At 44.9% G+C, this 19257-nt stretch overlaps 1 protein-coding gene across 2 annotated transcripts in view; it reads right to left on the reverse strand.

Moving 5' to 3' along the window:
- Positions 1 to 5701: 5701 nt before the first annotated feature.
- Positions 5702 to 19257, reverse strand: part of Pdzrn3 (PDZ domain containing ring finger 3) — a 230530-nt gene continuing 216974 nt past the window's right edge. For both annotated transcript variants that reach the window (XM_051154999.1, XM_051155000.1), the window contains 5 exons: positions 12231 to 12329; positions 11107 to 11169; positions 9520 to 9621; positions 8506 to 8622; positions 5702 to 7469 (listed from right to left, as the gene is read on the reverse strand). In XM_051154999.1, coding sequence (XP_051010956.1) covers positions 5913 to 7469; positions 8506 to 8622; positions 9520 to 9621; positions 11107 to 11169; positions 12231 to 12329 — 1938 coding nt within the window. In that variant the 3' untranslated portion in view covers positions 5702 to 5912. The remainder of the gene's footprint in view (positions 7470 to 8505; positions 8623 to 9519; positions 9622 to 11106; positions 11170 to 12230; positions 12330 to 19257) is intronic.

Genomic DNA, 19257 nt, shown 5'->3' on the forward strand with positions numbered 1-19257 from the left:
CTTCTGCCTTCTCAGAACCTTTGCTTGTAATACCACTTTCTTTATGCCTCATTGGATATATTATTATTATTACATTCATTTATTTTGTGTTCATGTACATGTATGCCACAGATCATATGTGGAGGTTAGAGGACAACTTATAGGAATTGGCTTTCTCTCACCACCAAGTGGGTCCCAGGAATTGAACACAAGCTCCTAGGCTTGGCTGCTACTCCCTTTACCTGCTCAGCCATCTCCAAGATCCTAGACTTAGCATATTTTTGAGGGATATTGGCAAGGTCTGGCAAATCCATGGGCTTCTTAAGGATTTGGGTGAGATGCCAATGAGAGAGTAAGTTCCAACTTGTGAAACCAGTGAAGGAAAGTTCATTATTTCTTCAGCTCTCATTTTTGAAGAATGCTAGTGTACTAAGGCCAGCTCCTGCTGGTTAAAAGGAAAACCTAGTTACAGACCCATGTCTTCATAGACCATGCCCTTTGAGGGTTACTGTAACTGGAAGCTAAAGAGAAAGCAAACCATTTACACAGAAAACTCTGTCTGAATAAAACCCAGAGAACCATGCTTTGTTCTGTAAGTGCTCCAGGGGAATTCACATTTAATCAAAATTGAAGACCACAGCATTTGCATGAGAATTCTTGCATCTTATCTCATTTTAGTGATTCCTGTTAATTAGTTGATGCGCCACAGAAATCCTGAAATGCTCAAATAATTGGGAAACAGAAATAAAAGCAGGGCATTGTGATGGCTTGTGGCAGAATGATGTTTGCTTCCTTGGTTTGGGGCAATTTTGCTAACAAGTAACCTGTAACATACTTCTGAAGGCCACAAGGACATAATCATTTGGTTAATTTTCATACTTCAGTTTATAATCCTAATTAGTTCTCCAACTAGCATTCCCTAGGCGATGTACAGCCCTACCTCAGCATGTTTAGAAGTCTTGCTATTTGGAATCTCTTGTTTTCACTGAAGACATGAAAAACTTCATGCGTGTCCCCTATTGCATTTTTGTACATTGTCATGTGTTCTTGCTAGGAGACTTAGATATCCTATGATATTCCAGAGGGAACTCGGTGAAACGCCTGTTACTTTGAGAACAATTTCTTTACTTGGCATCATGAATGCATTACAAATATTATGAACATAATCTGAGCAATACTGGGTTGCTTCCTGAGTTGATGACAGAACAGTGATGAGGTATGAAGGGCTGGACAATCGGAGGATGAATTCCAGTCACACCGACTGGACCAAATTGTTTTCTAAAGCAATTACTTTTCTTGTTTTGTGTGTGTGTGTGTGTGTGTGTGTGTGTGTGTTGCTTTCACGTATGTCTGTATATTGTGTGCACTCCTGCTGCTCACTGAGGCCAGGAGATAGCATCAGATGCCCTGGAACTGTAGTTATAGATGATGGTTCTGAGCTGCCACGTGGGTGCTAGGAATCAAACTAGGGTCCTCTAGAAAGGCAGCCAGTGTTCTTAACTGCCCTAAATACCATATTCTTATTCCAATTCTTTCCAGCCCCAAAATTTTGATTATGTGTATATGTGTGTATGTGTTGGAGACTATGTGCATGTGAGCAGAGACCAGAAGAGGGTCATTGACCCCCACCTGAAGGAGCTAGTTACAGCTGATGTGAGCCAACCAATGTGGGTGGATGTTGGGACCCAGACCTCTGTAAGAGCAGCAAAGTCTTAATGGCTGAACCATCGCTCTAGCGCTGGGAAAAATTCATATTGTGAGTTTACATTGTTGATAAAAAATCTGACTAACTTTGAAGAACTGACCCAAGAGTTGAGTGATGCAAGCATTTTGCATGTACACACCTAATGTTGCCTGTATTGGTAGTGTGCAGTAGAAATATAACATGGTCCACATATGAAAACTTTGGTTGTGTTTATAATGTATGTATGTGCATATGTGCATGTGAGTGCACATGAAGGTTGGTGTCAGGTGCATTCCTCTATTCCCAGGTCATTTTTGAGACACGCAGTCTAAGTGACCTTGGAGCTCACTGACTGGCTAGACAGGCTGGCGAGTGAGCATGGGAGTGTGCCGCCTGTCTCTGCCATCTCCCCTGCTCCACACACCAAGTTTTACACTTACAGCTGTGAGCCACTGTGCCCAGCTTTTATGTGGGCCCTCCTGCAGATCTGATCTCTAGCCTCGATGCTTCCTAAGCAGGTGCTTTATGGAATGAGCTAACTCTCCAGCACCTACATACGGAATTTAAAACTTTTGTTGTTGTCTCAGTTACAGAGTGAAATTAATTATAACTAGGTATTTTATTTAAGCTACCATTTGTGGAGTTAATGCAATTGCAATAGAAATCACTGTATTTCCCCTTAGAAACTATTGTAAAACTTCATATGATTTTGAAAAAGTACAGTGTTTTTGAAATCCATTTTCTCAGAACATTTCCATTTGGACTGACCATATTTTATTAAATGACTTTTGTGAAGTGCTGGCTGTAACGCCCAGGGCCTTGTGCTTTAGCCTTACCATACATTCACTGTGTAGTAGCTGGATGTAGTTAGTGGCTACTGGATTAAACAGTGTAGCTCTGGCTACTTAATGAAGACTCATTCTAGAAAGAGTTGAAACCAGAGCGATCCAGACAGTAGAGACCGAGGAGTTGGCACTCACACTTCCTAAAGTTCAGTAGCAAGGAGCAAAGCAATTGGCATAATGCCCCTAAAACTGTAGGGACCAGTGGCTAAGCTGAATATTAATGATCGCAAAGGCCGTGGCTCTCATAGGGAAAATGTTGTCCTTGATATTCAAAGTAGGGACCCAGCTCTAACAGTGCTGCAGGATTTACCCACAAGGACCAAAGAACAAAGGGAAACACAGTCCCTAGGGCTCACCTTTTGATCTAAACCTGGGCTTTTACATGAGTAAGAGCCCATGAGTGGTGCTGAGGGGTACGCAACACCTCCAAAACCATATGCAATTTATTTACATGTTACTAATGTACATTTTTTTTTTCCTTGAAGAGAGAACCCATCACTTCTATCAGATTCCCAAATGGGCCCTCGAAGCAGGGTGAGAGGGCTGATAGAAAGACATGTTGGCAACAGGGCATGTTGTTTACATGGACTCTAGGGGTCTTTGATGGAAAGCGTAAACTGTTCTCTCTCTTACGCCGAGACATCCCTGGATTTGCCTACCAGCTCAGGAGAGTGTGTACCACAAGCCCTTTGGGAGCACGGGCTCACATAAGAAATGGTAGATTCATGTTTTCTGGCTTAGACTCACTCTGGGGCATCAATTAGTGAAATGCTGGTGGTTCTTGGTTGAGAGCACAGGATGCAAGTTGACTGTTCACACGTATACAGCCTGTGCCCCAAGTATGAGCTGCTAAGAGACGTGGGGCCAGGTGCTGAGTTAGGAATTCAGGCTTGGCTATGAATGAGCTACCTTGTGTGTCTGGCTTCCTGTTTCCTTCTGATGGACACTATCACACTTCTTATATCTTAGCTGAGTTGTTACCTTAGAAAAGCCCCAGCCTGCACTGCAGGTTACACCTGGCCACGATGTGTAGTTGGGAACCTAGAAGGGCAAACTTTAAGGTATTTTCCCTGGGTGTGCAGGCCGACGTCTACATTGAGAGGTAGCCCAGGAGCCCAGATGAGAAGTGGCCCTATTTGTCTGTGACATGTTGTACCTATGTGGGTTCCATGCTAAGAAGTCTCTTTGTTCATGTGCCATACAGTCAGCTCTTGTTCTTAATGAGAGAAATGGGAGAAAAGCTATTTTCTAAATAATAGACACGTGTACACTTTTCTGTACTTTATAGCGATTTGCAATTTATCTGACAGGTATGTGTGTGTTCTGTGAAGTATTTACTAGAAGACAGGAGGGCAGAGCACTGGGGGCTAGAAAGCTGCTTGGGAGCTGTGGATGGCACTATGTTGGAAACTGGACTTGGGGGCGACTGGGACTTAATATCCTAACAGGGCACTTTGTGAAACTTGACTCACCTTGCAGAGCTGATTAGAACTATGCACCAGATACAATTTTCTTAGCAATGCCTGGCTCTGGAAGAGGTAGTGAAAAGACATTTTACTAGCGATGAATCATTATCTCAGTGTTTTATTTTCATTAAATTATTTTATTACAAGTGTAACTAGTAATTAGTCTTAAGATTCCAGCCCCAAAGGAGGGATTTGGGCTGGAACGGGATCTGTGGGAAGAAATCGCTGTCTGAGATGCTTAGAACACCTTGCCATTTCAATCAAAACTGCAATTAAATCAGGGAGTAAACCAGATGGCTGGCGTGACGGCAAATGAAAATGATGCCCTTCCTAATCTTATCTTTATTTTCATTTTTCAGTGGGCATTATAGCTGAAATTGGTGTAAACACCATAATTAGGGAACACTGGTGGCAACACCAGTAGTCCTTTACTCAGGATTAAAAAACAAAACAAAACAACAACAAAAAACAAAAACAAACAACAACAACAACAACAAAAACCTCAGGATCTTAACAGTTGCAGTAGCCTGGAAGAGATCTGTTTCCAAGTCCAGCTACTTCAGTGACCTCTGCTATGCTGTGAAACCATTGCCTAGTGGACAGATACATCTCAGAGATGGAAAGCTGGACAAGATGTTTGCTAGGATGGGCAGAGTAGTGTGGTTGAGTAAACCAAAGCAGTCTCCTTGTAAACACGATGCTGGCCGAGAAGCCTGCTCTCAACCTTTCCTGTCTGAAGGATACTGGGCTACCCAGAAACTTCCTGGGAGGCAGGCCCACAAAGCCTAGGAGTATATGGTAGATTTGATTCCCTATTTTTTATCACCAGACCTTGCTTTTTTATTTGTAACTGGGCTTTAGGCTGAGTGAAGATATCGTATGGTCCAAAAGTCTTAAAGACAGCAGTTGATGCAATCAAGCAGGGGTGGGGGTGGGGTGGGGTGGGGAATCAATACTGCAAAATAAGCACCCATGCCAAAACATATCAGATAGAAAATAATAATTTATTTTAACTTCATTTTACTTGATGTTTGTAACTATTCATGATTCTGTGAACTTGCTTGGTTAAGTTTGTCCCTTCCAATCTACAAAGCAAAGGTCTACAGGGATGAGCACTTAAAACTCCACAAACCGTCTCCAGCCACAACTTTCCTGTACATGCAAACTCTTCCAACAGGCGGCAATATTTGCAAACATGCTTTAAGCGTCCGTAAAGCTACAGGAAATTTTGCTTTCTGTTAAAAAACCTTGACACTCTTCTTGGGAACCTTAACCAGAAAAATGTTAAAAATGAACATCCTGATGAGAAATGATGCCAGTTTGGTTTGTGTGTGTGTGTGTGTGTGTGTGTGTGTGTGTGTGTGTGTGTGTGTGAGAGAGAGAGAGAGAGAGAGAGAGAGAGAGAGAGAGAGAGAGAGAGAGAGAGAGAGAAATGGCTTTGCATTGAAACCCCAACTGACAGAGGATGTATGAATGAATGGTGACTTGTATGAAACACATTCATTGAAGTGACATTACAAAATAGGGTCCCATTAAAAATACATACTGGTAGTTGCATTTTGTGTTTTAGGCAGAAAAAAAGCGTGTTTAACCTTCTTTTATATGAATATAGTTTAAACAAATTATTCTGTGAAAGTATGCTTAATAAAAGATCTTTTGGAAATTTAAACACTTTATGAAAAAGGTTAACAAGTAAAAAATTACCATTGCTATTTGAAAAAAAAAAAAAAGCTGCTTGTTAATATTGCCTTCTAAGAGAGTAAGGGTGTATTTTTCCCTCCACTGAAAACAGAGCCAGGACACCCAAAGTTGTAGGAGTGGAAAATTTAGACTATCAACAAGATGACCGGGCTTATATATACAAAAACTTGCCGCATTGAACGAGGCAGGGATGTCTACCCCAACGGTAGTGCTCTCTCGTATGTACACAAGTGAGAGTTATACAGTAGTCACGGACAGGAAGGAATTGTATACCCTAGTGCCGTCTGGCGATTTTGTGCCATGGGTTAAGAGTTCTTGGATGGTCATCCAATTGTCAAAGATCTTTTTGTTCCTCTTCTTCATCATCTTTTTGTGACTCAGTTCCAGGATGTTCATCTCCTTCCGGTCGTCAGATGCCTGCTGCTCCTTCAGGCAATCCAGCCTGCTCTGCATCATGAACTCGCGCCTCCGCCTCTGTTCCTTGGCCTTCACCAGATGCTGTTTGCGCTCCTCCTTGCTCCAGTAGCGCCCCATCTTCATCTCGCTCATGGCGTCATCATCCGTGGTCAGGCCACTGCGCTCCTCTCGGATCTTCAGCGCACGCTCCCGCAGCAGTCTGTCACGCACAGGCCTCTTGGTGATGTAGCGTGTCCCATCACTGCGGATCTTCACTTTCCACTCCATCCTGGGTTCAGCCGAGTTAGAAGAGTTCAAGTCCTTGCACATGCTCACCAGGCTCATCTGGCTCTGCGCATACTCCACTGCCGACTTCTGCTGGATCAGGTGCATGTAGCTCTGGTAGTGTTGAGCGTGTGCTGGGATGTGAGCGTGCTTGTACGGGGAGTGGTGGTATGAGGGCAGATAGGCACTGCCCAGCTTCGGGCTGGCAGTGGGGCTCCTGCTACCATCGTTAACTCGGCGCTCTTTGCTCTCCAAGCCCTGGCTGGGATCCAACTCTTTGGCGCTAGGGCTGTAGTTTGGGGTGCTTATTTCGGGATCCTCAGTGATGGCGAGCAGATTCTTAGTGGACGGCCTGTAAGCTTCGATGTTGGCCGTGGCCCCTTCACTACTGCCCTCGGCCACTCTCCTCAGGGAGTTGTCCGGGGAGATCTCCAGGGTGAGTGGGGTACTCCGGCAGCTCTCCCCAGTGTTGTAGGCGCTTGAGCTATCCTTGTCTGACTTCTCCGGCAGCTCGGTGATGTCCGAGAGTTCGTGGCGGCGCACATCCACACTGGTATTGTAGTTGCGGAAGCCGCTGTGGTGCAGCATCCAGGACTCGCGGTACTGCTCCTTGAGCTGCTGCATCTTGTGTGCACGCACGATGCTCAGGCACTCCAGCTCGATGCTGCGCAACTCCTCATTGAGTAGCTCCAGCTCCTTGTCCACGCTCTCGGGGTCGCTCTTGCCAGCAGCATCCAGTGGGCTGCTGGGGTAGTACAGGCTGTAGGGGCTGGTGCTCTGCACCTGGCACTTGAGCTCCAGCAACTCGCGAAAACGCTCACACTCATCCACTGGGATGCCCAGGTAGTCCACATCGGTACAGTCTGCAGAGATGAAGGACTCATTGCTGAAAGGCAAGTCGCCACTGCCCAGGGTGTCCTGGCTACAGGTCAGCTTCCTCTGGCCCGCCAGCGGGTTGGAGGACGCCGTGGCATCTTCACCGTTGTTCTCTTGCTCGGAGCTCTCATCGTTGCGGGTGCTCTCATCCGTCCGCCCCACCCCGCTGTCTTTCTCGTGCTGGTTGGATAAGATGGTAGCTGTGTCTGTGGTCCCACCATCTTCCTCATGCTTCTTCTAAATCAGAGAAAACGACAAGAACAACCGGTTCATGACAGAAGTCTGGGACAGGGACCCAGTGTGAACTTTTTGTGTAGGACAGGAGTTTGGGAATGAACTCTCAGTTCTTAAGGCTGACCTGCAGCATTTGAATGACCTAGGGCCCAGGAAGTGACCAGCCCTACCTCTGTGCATCTGGGCAGGTACCTTTCCCTGACTTTCCTTCCTTCCTTCCTTCCTTTCTTTCTCATTTTTAAAAATTTATTATAATTTGTTCACATTACATCCTGATTGTTATCCCCTCCCCCACTCATATCTTCCCCTTCCCACCCTCTCTCCCCTTTCCACACTATGCCCCTCCCTTAGACTTCTGACAGGGATGGCCCTCCTCCCCCACCGTCAGACCACAAAATGGGGGAGATAATCTCAGTTATCCATTGCTAACTAGTAAAGGAACAGCTGGTACATGCCTAAGAAACACAACAGTGGGTAATTAGGACTCTGACAGTGGCATAGGAGGGAGCTGCATGGCTGTGAGGAGCTCAGGTTAATCGCAGAATTTTTTTACTTTCAAAGGCCTGACTTAATTTTCTCTGATCTCAGTAAACACCAGCACGTGTGTTTTTTCCTAGTGAACACTGGCAGAGTGGTATCAATGTCTCTGCATTTTAAAAGAACTTATTTATTTATTCACTTTATGTCCCGGTCATAGCGCCCCTCCCTCCTCTCTTCCCAGTTTCATCCTCCATCTCCCCTCCCCTATTCCTCAGAAAAGGGGAGCCCCCTCCCCCCAAACTCATCAAAAACATCAAAGCTTCATAACTTAGGGAGGTGGTGTGTACTTGTTATCCCAGCACTTGGGAGATTGATTGCTGTGAGTTTGGGATTTGCTATGTAACTGTGTAGTAATTTCCAGGGACGAGCTTGGTGAGGGAACCTAGCGGCTTGCGTTCCCCTCATGCTCAAAACAGAACAGCTCTTAGACAGCTGTTGGCATCTTGGAAGGTGAAAGCTCTCCTCAGCTCGGGTAGTGTGGGGTTGCCCTAGGGTTTACCTGTTGGAGCACACTGGCCGTGAACTGCATGGCCTGGTGGTGCTGTTCCTCAAGCATGTCCATGTGTAAGTCATCCAGAAAGTCGTTCCGGTCATCATCCATCCAGCCCTCGTCCAGCTAGCAGGGTGACCAAAGCACACATGTGAGAGTCTTTATTATTGACCTGAACGTAGAGTCAGCACAGAGACGCACCTACGGGGGTGTTTCCAGAAGGGTTTAGCCGAAGAGGGAGGAGCCCCTGTGAATTTGGGCAGTGGCCATGAGACCGGAAAAATCAAGCTACACACTAGATGCCTCTCTCTGCTCCATGACCGAACACGGTGCAGACAGCCGCTTCATACCGTGCTTGGCCGTCCCTGCCGTGACGGTCTGTACTGTCAAACCTACTCAGAGTGAGCCCTTCCTCCCTCAAGTGGCTTTGGACAGGCATTTTGTCAGAGCAAGGAGATAACTGACTGAATATACCATAGAAGACCTTTGTTTCAGGAAAGGACATTACATCAGGAAGAGGAACTGTAGGGCTCTCTTCAGGAGTCATCAAGATGTAGTTATGCTATAGGCTGAAAATACGACCTCATCCTCAGACTGAAGAGACTGAGAACTCCCACTCCTTACACCACACTAGGGGGAGGGGGTGCTTCTAATACCCCCCTCCCCCAACCCTGGCACGCTTTGCTACTTCATATCCAGACTCTGTGGTTAATGCAGTGTGTTACTATTTGAAAGACTCAACTTGATTTCCTTGTAATGTACTAGTTAAGTGAGACTTAGATCTGGGCTGGAAGGGGCATTCTTTCATTAGTCAACCTATCATGGGGCATCACAGGGTGGTTCCACCTTTGAATGGATCCTAAATCACAGCAAGTTCAACTACCCCGCCCCCCCCCCCCCCCCGGAGTGGTGGCAAGCACCTTTAATCCTCAGATGCAGTACTCTGACACTGCTCTGCAAGGGTTGGGATGTGTGTTTGATCATAAAACTCCAACTTCTTGAATTCGCCAGACATGGACTTACCTGGAGTTCAGGCCTTGCAATCAGCAATGAAAAGTTCTTGTTTTCTTCACTGGTTAGAAGTGCCACAGCCTCTTCACGGTTCTGTACCTCTATGCCATTAATCTAAAAGCAAAGGTGGGTGTAGGTAGAGAGGAACATGGTTGCATGGAGCAGAGTGTCTTGTCTTGCTTCAGAACCATGGCCGCCACCACTCACACTCATAAACAGGTAATTTCCATTTAGCTTTTAAAGAGCTGGTTTTTTGAAAGAAAGGCCTTTCATAGCTGGAGGCAGTTATGATGTGCAGGACTCCAGGAGATGATCCAGAAAACCCTACTGCTTGGGGCACATCTGGGCTCCGGAATCTGACATCGTATTTGGGCAGGAGAATAAATAGGAAACACAAACAGACATTTCCTCTTTATAATAGGGGAGTGGAGAGCAGAGAAGGGACCGAATGCAGATATGTGGACTGTATGTTCCTAGCTTAATGGGCTGGATGGAGAGTCAAGCGGGAGCAGCTCTCTCACCTTCACGCTGACTCTACCTGCATGTCTCAGCAACTTTGAGTTCTGCAAATTTTAGTTCCTGGGCTGATATCTCTCCAGGGACACCACGGCAGTGCTGAGGACGTGGAAGCTGAGCCCTTCACCCGACTTTGCCACTTTATGTCAAAGAGCCAAGAGGTGGCAAAGCGGGAGACATTCCTGGTTGTCATTATCCAATCTGATTACACAATGAAGAGAGGGAAGGGTATGTCTGTCACCTAGGCAGTACTACTTCCCCTTCCTGTTTTCAGTAGTCACGGTTCAGAGAAAACTGTAGCAACAAAAGGTAATTACGCTGAGGATTATGTCCCTCAGGTGTGAAGGTCTGGGTCTTTTTCCTAGCTGGAGAAACACAACATGAGTCGGGTAGGAAACCGGAATTATACACAGTGGCATATGAAATTAGGAAAATAATCTAGCAGATTAGAAACATAGAGATAAACGTGAAGACGAGGTAGAAAAGCAAAGCCTGTGGGACTGAATAAAGCCAAGGCTCTGTGGTCCCACAAAAAGCCACGGGCTGGTATGTATCAGATGGTACAGGGATTGCTTAGCATGAAGGAAGACTTGGCTTCCGCCTTCAGCATCATGTCAAGCCAGGTGTGCAAGAGCTGGAGACAGGAGGATCATCTTTACGTAGTGAGTTTGATACCAACTTGCAATATGTGACCATCCCATTCCCCCTAAAAAGATTATAGCTGGAAGAAAAAAAAAAAAAGGAAGCAGTCTAATTTTGCCTACATGGAACATCAGGATTCAAGGTAAAGATGCCATCCTTATAACAGCATCCACAGGACAGGTAAATATGGAATTCTGAAATTTCAGACTCCTCAGAAGTATTTGATCCTAAATATGGGACAATTTGGTCTGTCCTCACTTCCCCCTTTGCAGGTGTTTAGCTAATTAGTCTCATTTGCTAATCAAACAAACAGGGCTGGCCTTACTATACGGCTGGATTCCTGGTTCCTGTTCTTAAACCTCTTCTGCATTTCCAACCCGAGAGCTACTCCAGGGGCGAACGTATTTGCTGAAGATATGCATCAGTGGTAGGTGAGCTTACCTGGATGATGCGGTCTCCTTCACGGATGCGTCCATCCTTGGCTGCAATGCTGTTAGGGTCAATCTGAAACACACAGCAGCCATGTCACCATGAACACAGGCGCTCTCCAAAGGCCAACTTTGACACACCATCCCCCTGCCTCTCCATGTTGCACAGATTTACAAACAGGACTTAGCGTTGTGCACAGGGAGAGATGGACTCTCTGTTCTAAGCCCTTCCCAGGGCCTCTCAGGACCCTGCCTATAGCCCTGTGGCAGAGGACTGGCTGGGCTTAGAGCTGCAGCCCTGAGCTGGTGAAGAGGCAAAAGCAGCTGTCATTGGACACAGAGTAATTAGAAGCAAGTCAGTGGCATGGAGTGGGTACAAGGGCACCCTACCTTGACGGTTTTGTACTGAAGCTCGTTATTAAAATTTGGAAGATAGGTTTAAAAGTGAGGCAATGGGACTGAGGATGGCAGGGGTGTCCTAAAACATGCTGACATGCAAAGCTTGGTAGGTGGAGCTTAACCAATGAGTTGACTGCGAAGTCTAGAGCAGATATGGCTCTTGGCTCGGCCCATGGAGACAGATTTGATTTCTTTAGAAAATTGGGATTGTGCAATTACAAGGAAAGATGACACATACATAGGAAAGTATTCATATGGAAATCAATTTCTCTACTCCATCTCTTCCAGAAAGATCACTACATCTTTCATCGGTGTACTTTGATAAGTCTACATAAGCTATGCTAGATGTATATGAACTCAACTGTGTCTGCTATGGAAGGGAGGAGGGAGAAAGACTTTAAATGATGTAAGCCATTCAGTCTAGCATGGCACTTGAGGTGGGAAATGTGAGGCTGCTCTTCCCTCAGGGGGTGAGCACATAGACCATGTAAACGATTCCATTTTATGGTTGGTTTGCGGCTTCTCAAGGGTAATTTTGCCTTATGTACCAACATTAGAACTTAACCCCTGTGCAAAGATGTGACTCCATGGAGTGTGTGATGAAGGGGACACGTGCTCTGTATCTTTCCAAAGATATTCTGGAGGAGCTGGGTCTAGGTTTGTGAGCCAATACAAATAAAAGCAAAACCCGACCCTTTTGGCTTTGAGAGGTTAATTTTTAAGCCTTAGCCTCCGTACCTCGCTTATATAAATGCCAATGTCGTCTTCGTCATCCGTCCGGTAGCACACAGTAAGGCCCAGCTTGTCCTGGCTGTTCATCCTGTAGAGGCCCACTTCCTAGACAAAGAAAAACCTTCTCTGTGAGAGTCCAGCATGCAAGGAGAGCTGGGAGCATGTCAAATGCTTTGAAAATATTTGGTTTAAATGATGAACTGGATTTCTTTGCATTCAACTGTGTAGAGCCAGTTAACTTACCGAACAAAAAGTGATTATGGACATGGGATCAATGCCCTGGGCATTTCTGACCTCTCAGTCAATATAAAGTCATTTTGAAAATAGTTATTTTATTGATCCTCCCTAAGAAAAATTACCCATATTTCAGTCAGCGTCAAGACCTCAGGGGTAGGGCTTTTAAAAAGCATTCTTTCAATATCTGCCACAAACAATAATATTTCCACACCCTGAACGCTCCAGCCACTTTGGTACAAATGTTTCTAGCATGTTGGGTTAGATTATCTCACGCTGTGCCCCTTAATATGCACAGGCGTAGAACTTGCAAACAGATTACGCATAAATTGATCTAGGAAAGGAGAGTAACACGATAACGTGCAATTAATGCCTTCTCCAACAGCTGTGATATTTACAGTCGAAAATTAGTTTCAGCCACTGTTACTGCAAATTAAATAAGATTAAAAAAAAAAAAAAAAAAAAAAAAGCAAACTGAGCCCAACGTTGGGACGCAGGATGCCAGGCAGTATTATTGCTTATGCCAATTAGTCTGCATTTTAGAATGAAGTCAGAACTTTGAAAATCTTGGGGAGTTGCTGGAGGATCCGTCTAGCTCTCTGCATGTGTTTACAAGCCCTACTCACCCCGCCAGTGACTCATGTAGGCTTTGTGCAGCTGCAAGCTGTGGATCAGTTTGAGGGGCCACCTGCTAACAAACTGTCCAGCCAGCTCTTTGGTCGGATTTTTTAAAAAAGTGTTTGCTGGGTAGCCAGGGAGGGCTCTGAATGAGGTCTTCAGGCACCTATCAGAGCCATTTCCAGCTGGCATCTCTAGAGGGTATGGGAAGGGCACAGCATCCTTTTGTGGGGAAAACCTTCCCCCTCATGAAAGACAAAGTACCCAGCAGCACTGATACCTTCAAAGCAGAACAGGGGGTGCAGAGGCCCCTGGCCAGTGTGTCAAAGCCTTGTAAATGAGAATAAAGAAGCAAGGGAAATGTGGACGCAGGATTGGGCCAGAACAGGTGGCATCCCATAGGCTGATGTGAGGAGCTTGGCTTTAGGTTTGGGTGGGCCCTGACCTGATGGACTTTTCACTGGCCAATCTGTTGCATGTAAGATGATTATGAAAGCAGGCATATATGCAATTGCCCCCTCTACCTTTATCTAGAAGCTTCATCATGGGCTTGTTGACTTGCATAAGCCATTACTTGCTCACTAGCACATGTGGGGCCAGGAGATGAGACACACAGTGCTCCCAGCCCTGGGTCTGACCCATAGTGAGTGGCAGTTTAATAAATATGCTTGGGTCACAAGTAACCAGTGGTTACAACAAGCTTTTTGTACAGAGCACCTTCCTTAATAAGATGCTGTTGGTTTATTTTCTGAGATCACTGATATGTTAATTAATTCAATGGCTTCCTAATGATAGCTCTAACAATATGGTAAATTCTCATTAAATGAAACTGTTAATTTCTAATGCTTTAGTTGCATTAGATGGAAATTTCCTTCGTCCTCTGTGAGTATGCTTGTTGGGCTGGTTTGAAGGGGTGTATTTACTCGTGAGGGTAATCTCCAGATTCTTTGAAATAACTAGCTTTCAGCCCACAAAGACAAGAGGCACACCACATCTCTGCTTCAAATACCCCTCAGGCATCCTCATTGGGTTGTACTTTGACTGAGACTGTGCCAAAGGGATTGTTTCTTGGGCGATCCAAGGCTTATAGTCTGAAATCAGTGAGATTTCATTTTAGTGTCTCAGGTCTTCCGTGGACAGGTGCAGATCAAATACTGCCTCTGACCCTGGGGCTCTTACTTGCAGGACCCATTTGGTCCTGGAGCAGCTTGGACAGAAAGCAAGATCATAGGAAAGATTGGAGGAACACAAAAGGGAAAGATGGCTGATGTAATTCTACTTCCAGTAGGGTTCAATGTGAGGGAGTGAGTTAGGTCTTCCTGTGTGTGACTTCAAAGATGACAGTTTCTTAAAAAACTAGTGAAGTGCTGCAGCCCCACTGTGCTGCATTCCGACACTCCTTAAAGTCTGCTTCATGGTCACAATGAAGAACTCACGGAAGTTGAGGGAACCGTGAAGAAAGTTCTATGACATTGTCTTGATAAGCAAAGGCATGCCTGTTTAACTGAAGGTGGTGTAGGCCAGCTGTCTACAGGTTAAGTTAAATACTGCTGCGTCAGTCAGTCACAGACTGGCAGTGAGGCAGCCAGGCTTGCTCTGGGGATCTTTTATCACATCCAGGCATGACTTTGTGACACATGTTCTGAGTGGCATATGAGATCAAAAAGATGTTTGGAATTTATATCATAGAAAAGAACTGTGCAGTGTATTAGGGGTGTCTGTGTAGGAAAAAAAAAAAAAACTCACAAGAAAGGGGATAGTTGGTCCTCTACTGCACAGAAAAGGATTTGATTTATCTATCCTGGTATCAAACATGTCAATATCTAATATCAAGTCATTAGCATATGATTTTGATAAAAATCTATCTTGAAAAGCACCTCTCTACTTTTGGACCAATGTTTTAATTGACAAAATCGGAGAAGTATTAAGAGAAAAGATTTTAGTTCATACTACTGCTGTTGTTGAGTTTGCCATTTTTTTTTTTTTTTTTTTTTTTGGTCATATAACTTTGTATTCTAAACTTTTTATAACCTGGGGGGTGGCAATTTCAGGCTGGAATAGAAAATAACTTGACAGCACTAAAGAGATGACTTAGCGGCCAAAGTACTTGCTATGGAAGAGTGAGGACCTGAGTTCAGACCCGCAGCACCCACATGAAAGCCTAGGGGTGGCAGAGCTAGGAGGACTTCGAAGCTTGCTGACCAGCTAGTTGATCTGGAAGAGTGACAGCCTGAAGTGGGCGCTGCAACAGCTGCTGTTCCATAATTCTCATGGTAGAGAACAAGGTCCTTTTACTACAGTTGCTCCTGTTAGAGGCAGTTTTAGAACACATGGTCCCTCACAACAGCAGACTGGGATGGAGACTGATACTGCACTCAGCCTTTGAGCCCTGCTGCCCGTTCTCCCAGGATAGACTTTCACGGGAGGGCCCATCGTCACTGAAAGGCTATAAAGGCCAGACTCCATCCTTGCCATGGATGCGTGGTCCACTTGGCTCCAGCATGAGACAAAGATCATGTATAAGGGGACAGCAGGGGAGGCACCTTCTCTACCCAGAAACACTTGTCTTGATGTCAACGTTGTCACTTTTGTACCCACTTCAGTTGCCTGCGAAACAAAACTTTTACAGGCTGATTGATCTTTAAGCACAAGAATGGCAGCATCATTCTTGTTAAAGAGTGGTACAGTGGGAGCAATTTTACATCTTGTTCTAAAAGGATTAGTGGTAGTGCATGAGCCAATTTAGCAACACACATGGTGAGCAATAAACAAAGGCAGTTGGGGTTTAGGAATATGCTTAGCATTGGGCTGTAAGTTTCTCATGTTATCTGGACATTCGTAGAAGCACTTGACAAGAGCCTATGATAAAATTACCTTCTAGATGGCACAGGAAACAGTTTGGCCTTAATCGTTGTGTCTTTAGAGTGTATCTCTACCTAGGAGAAGAGGCTGTGGCTAAGTCAGAGTGACCTTAGCAGGTTTTTTTTGATGAGCTTGAGAAAAGGAAGTGTTAGTTTCCCACTGTCTCTGGATAGGCATTGACTCATATTTTACCTTGGCTTGATGATGACAGGAAGGCATTCATAGCTAAATAATGAATTATACAGTGTCGGCAGCATCCAGCCTTACAATGGACGAATGGCATGTTCTCAATAAAACTGAATGAGCTTGAAATTTGAAGGCAGAAGAAAGATCTAATGAAAGAATAAAGCTTGGCTTGGCCACCACCAAACAGGTGCCAGCTCCTCTTGAACAAACTTTTCAGCCATGCTATCCTTCTTAAATGAGACTTGGTGAATGTGAAAATTCCTCAGAGTTACTGAGCAATTGGTCAGCTCTCAACATTTATTTCTGCTTCTGAGGCAGCCTAGCATCATTGAGTTCATAGCTGAAGGCATAGAGGTTATCAATACATAGCTGTTGTGATGATGGAGATAGGCTTTCAAAGGAGACCATTAATCAAATAGATATGAATAATGCATCAGCATTAGCTGGATTATAACATCCCCATGCCTGGTGTCCTGTTCCTTATTGGTCTAGATGGACTATTTGATAAAAATGAGTGGCTGACTCTGACATTTCAGATGAAACTTACATGGTATTCCAATTAGCGGTATTAAGGGGCCCACACCACCTTCATGACTCAAGGTCTTTGTTTCAGGCTCAGTGAATTACATTGGAAGAGACCCTAAACCTAACTCTAATGGTTTATTCCCCTCTGAGAAGTCTGGTCACTTTTTCCTAATTCTTACCTTATTGATCCAACATGGCCGTCAGTTGTCTAAATGGTTCTTATATGTATTTATGGTGCAGGGGTGCAGTGATGTGTCTAAAAGATCACATTTTTACTTAAGACCTTACACCAAAATATTCCTCCCTTCAACAAATATTTATGTGCCAAAGTATTGCATGTAGCTGATTTCAGACACTGTTTGGGCATGTGCAACAGAAGAGCCTACTCTTACTTAAATGGAGCTTGTACTGTATTGGGGTCGTCAGACAAGATGCAGATGATGGTGGTTTTATGGTACAATCCAGCAAACTTCTCTCAGAGGTGTGATACTTGGCAAGAGTGAATTCTGATCCATCAAGGTCCTGGTTTTAGGTGGCTATACATACAAACAAAGAGTCTTGGAGATCATTGTGATACTGGGAAAGTTAAGAGGAGGCTGACTCAACCAGCCTAGGGCATGCCAGGCTCCTTAAATGAGCACTTACTTTTTGCCTCATAGCTTTAATGAGAATTTTCTAGATAGGCTACAGTCTGCCATGGTACCCCAGGACTATCCCAGCTCCCATCTGGTCTCCTTCTGTTATTCTGAGGAATCAGCATCATTTCAGGACCAACCCCCTCCCCCACACCTTTAAAATTGTAGCTGGCCTTTCCTATTGTCTCACAAGGACATCATCAAAAACAATCCAGGTGACAGTAGTTCTACAGGCTGGGTAGGACACCACAGCAGAATCACAGGGGAAATCAAAACAATAGAGCACAGGAAAAAAAAAATCAGACATCTAGTTTCTTTTTTAATTGCCTGCAGGAAGACCTGGAGCAGGTGTTCAGTACCTGAAAATTCAGGGGTAATTATTTGGCTGCTCAGCTCTGGGGCATACTTGGGAATAAGCCCTTTAACGATAGGCAATTTCACAATAACAGGGATTTGACACTTACCTAAATATGATCATTTTGTGTACTTTAAAAGAAAGAACATCTGTTTTCCCCTCTGCATTTGCTTTGATAACATCCCAACACGCGCGTATATATTTTCCTCACACATAACAGGCATGGATCGGTTGCTCTTTTATCTCATTCAACACAGGCGATGAGCATTGCACTGAGAATGCACCCTCTACTTGAAGACAAACCTGATCTTTCTGAAATCAGACCCAACATCTGGAACAAGGCAGGTGGGGACCTAGCAGAGATACTGCCAGCAGGTCTAAGGAATCCTGTGAGCAGGGGCAGTGGTGATGTGTCTTCCTGAAAGCCAGGTCTGCTATAGTAAACTGAGATCTTAGCAGGGGGTTGTTGTTTGACCCTCTCAAGCGGACAAGTCAACTTGTCTCGAATCCTTCTAACACTGTACCCCAGCCACAGATTAGAGGTACAGCTGCTGCTCTCTAATGGAGAGTTCCTACTGCAAACATCAGTAGGACACTGAAGGTTTCTCTCCATCTTACACTGCTGTAAGAGAACACCCGGGGCTAGGGACTTTACTCAGAACAGAGGTTTCCTTTTTGTATCGCATGGTTGGGAGGTACAAGAGCAAGCTGTTGGCATCTGGTTGCTCTATCACAGCATAGCAGAGGGCCTCATGGGAGAAGCAGGTTTGAGAGGTGGAGTAGGAAGCAAGACACCAACTGTAGGGGTTCACTTTACTTTTTAACAGTCCTCTCTCACCAGAGCAGATGCAACCCCCCAGACTATCTTTAATCCCTTTGAAAGCAAAGCCCCTATAACCAAATTACCATCCACCAGGCCCAGCCCATAAATGGTAGCCTAGTTCTTTTGGCATGGTCCTTCTGGAGACCAAACCTCCAGCACACAGAGTCCCTATCCAGCGCTGCCCTGTGGCTTTCCCTTCTCTGACACCGTACTTCATGAATTAAGGCAGATAACTTCTCAAAAAGCTAAAGCTGCACCATATGAGCCAGTGCTTAAGGTGGGAGCATCCTTCTCACCTGCAGGACCTGGTAGCTGCCAAAGGGACTACAAATGGATGCATCTATTCACTGGCTTTTCAGGAAATGCTAAGCTAATGTCCAGGGGTCCTGGCAGTCAATAGCAGTGGTTCCCAACCTGTGGATCACAACCCTGTTGGCAAACCTCCATCTTTAAAAATATTTACATTGTAACTCATAACTGTAGGAAAATTACAGTGATGAAGTAGTAATGAAAATAATTTTATGCTTGGGGGGGTCCCCACAACACGAGGAAGTGTATAAAAGGGCCGCAGCATTAGGAAGGTTCAGAGTCACTATCTATAGGCTCCTTCAGGCAAGCTAGATTATGACACTCTGATGGTGTATTTCCAAGTGGCAAATGGTAGACTAAATAAAACAAGATGCTCAGAAAGAAGCCAGTAATAGATTTCAAAATGAGCATGATTGAACATTCTCCTAGCATCAAAATATCAAACTTGCTGGGCTCTGAGTGCTAGCTAGACTGCTTAGTTGGTAA

This window comes from Acomys russatus, chromosome 13, assembly GCF_903995435.1.
Source record: "Acomys russatus chromosome 13, mAcoRus1.1, whole genome shotgun sequence".
Taxonomy (NCBI): Eukaryota; Metazoa; Chordata; class Mammalia; order Rodentia; family Muridae; genus Acomys; species Acomys russatus.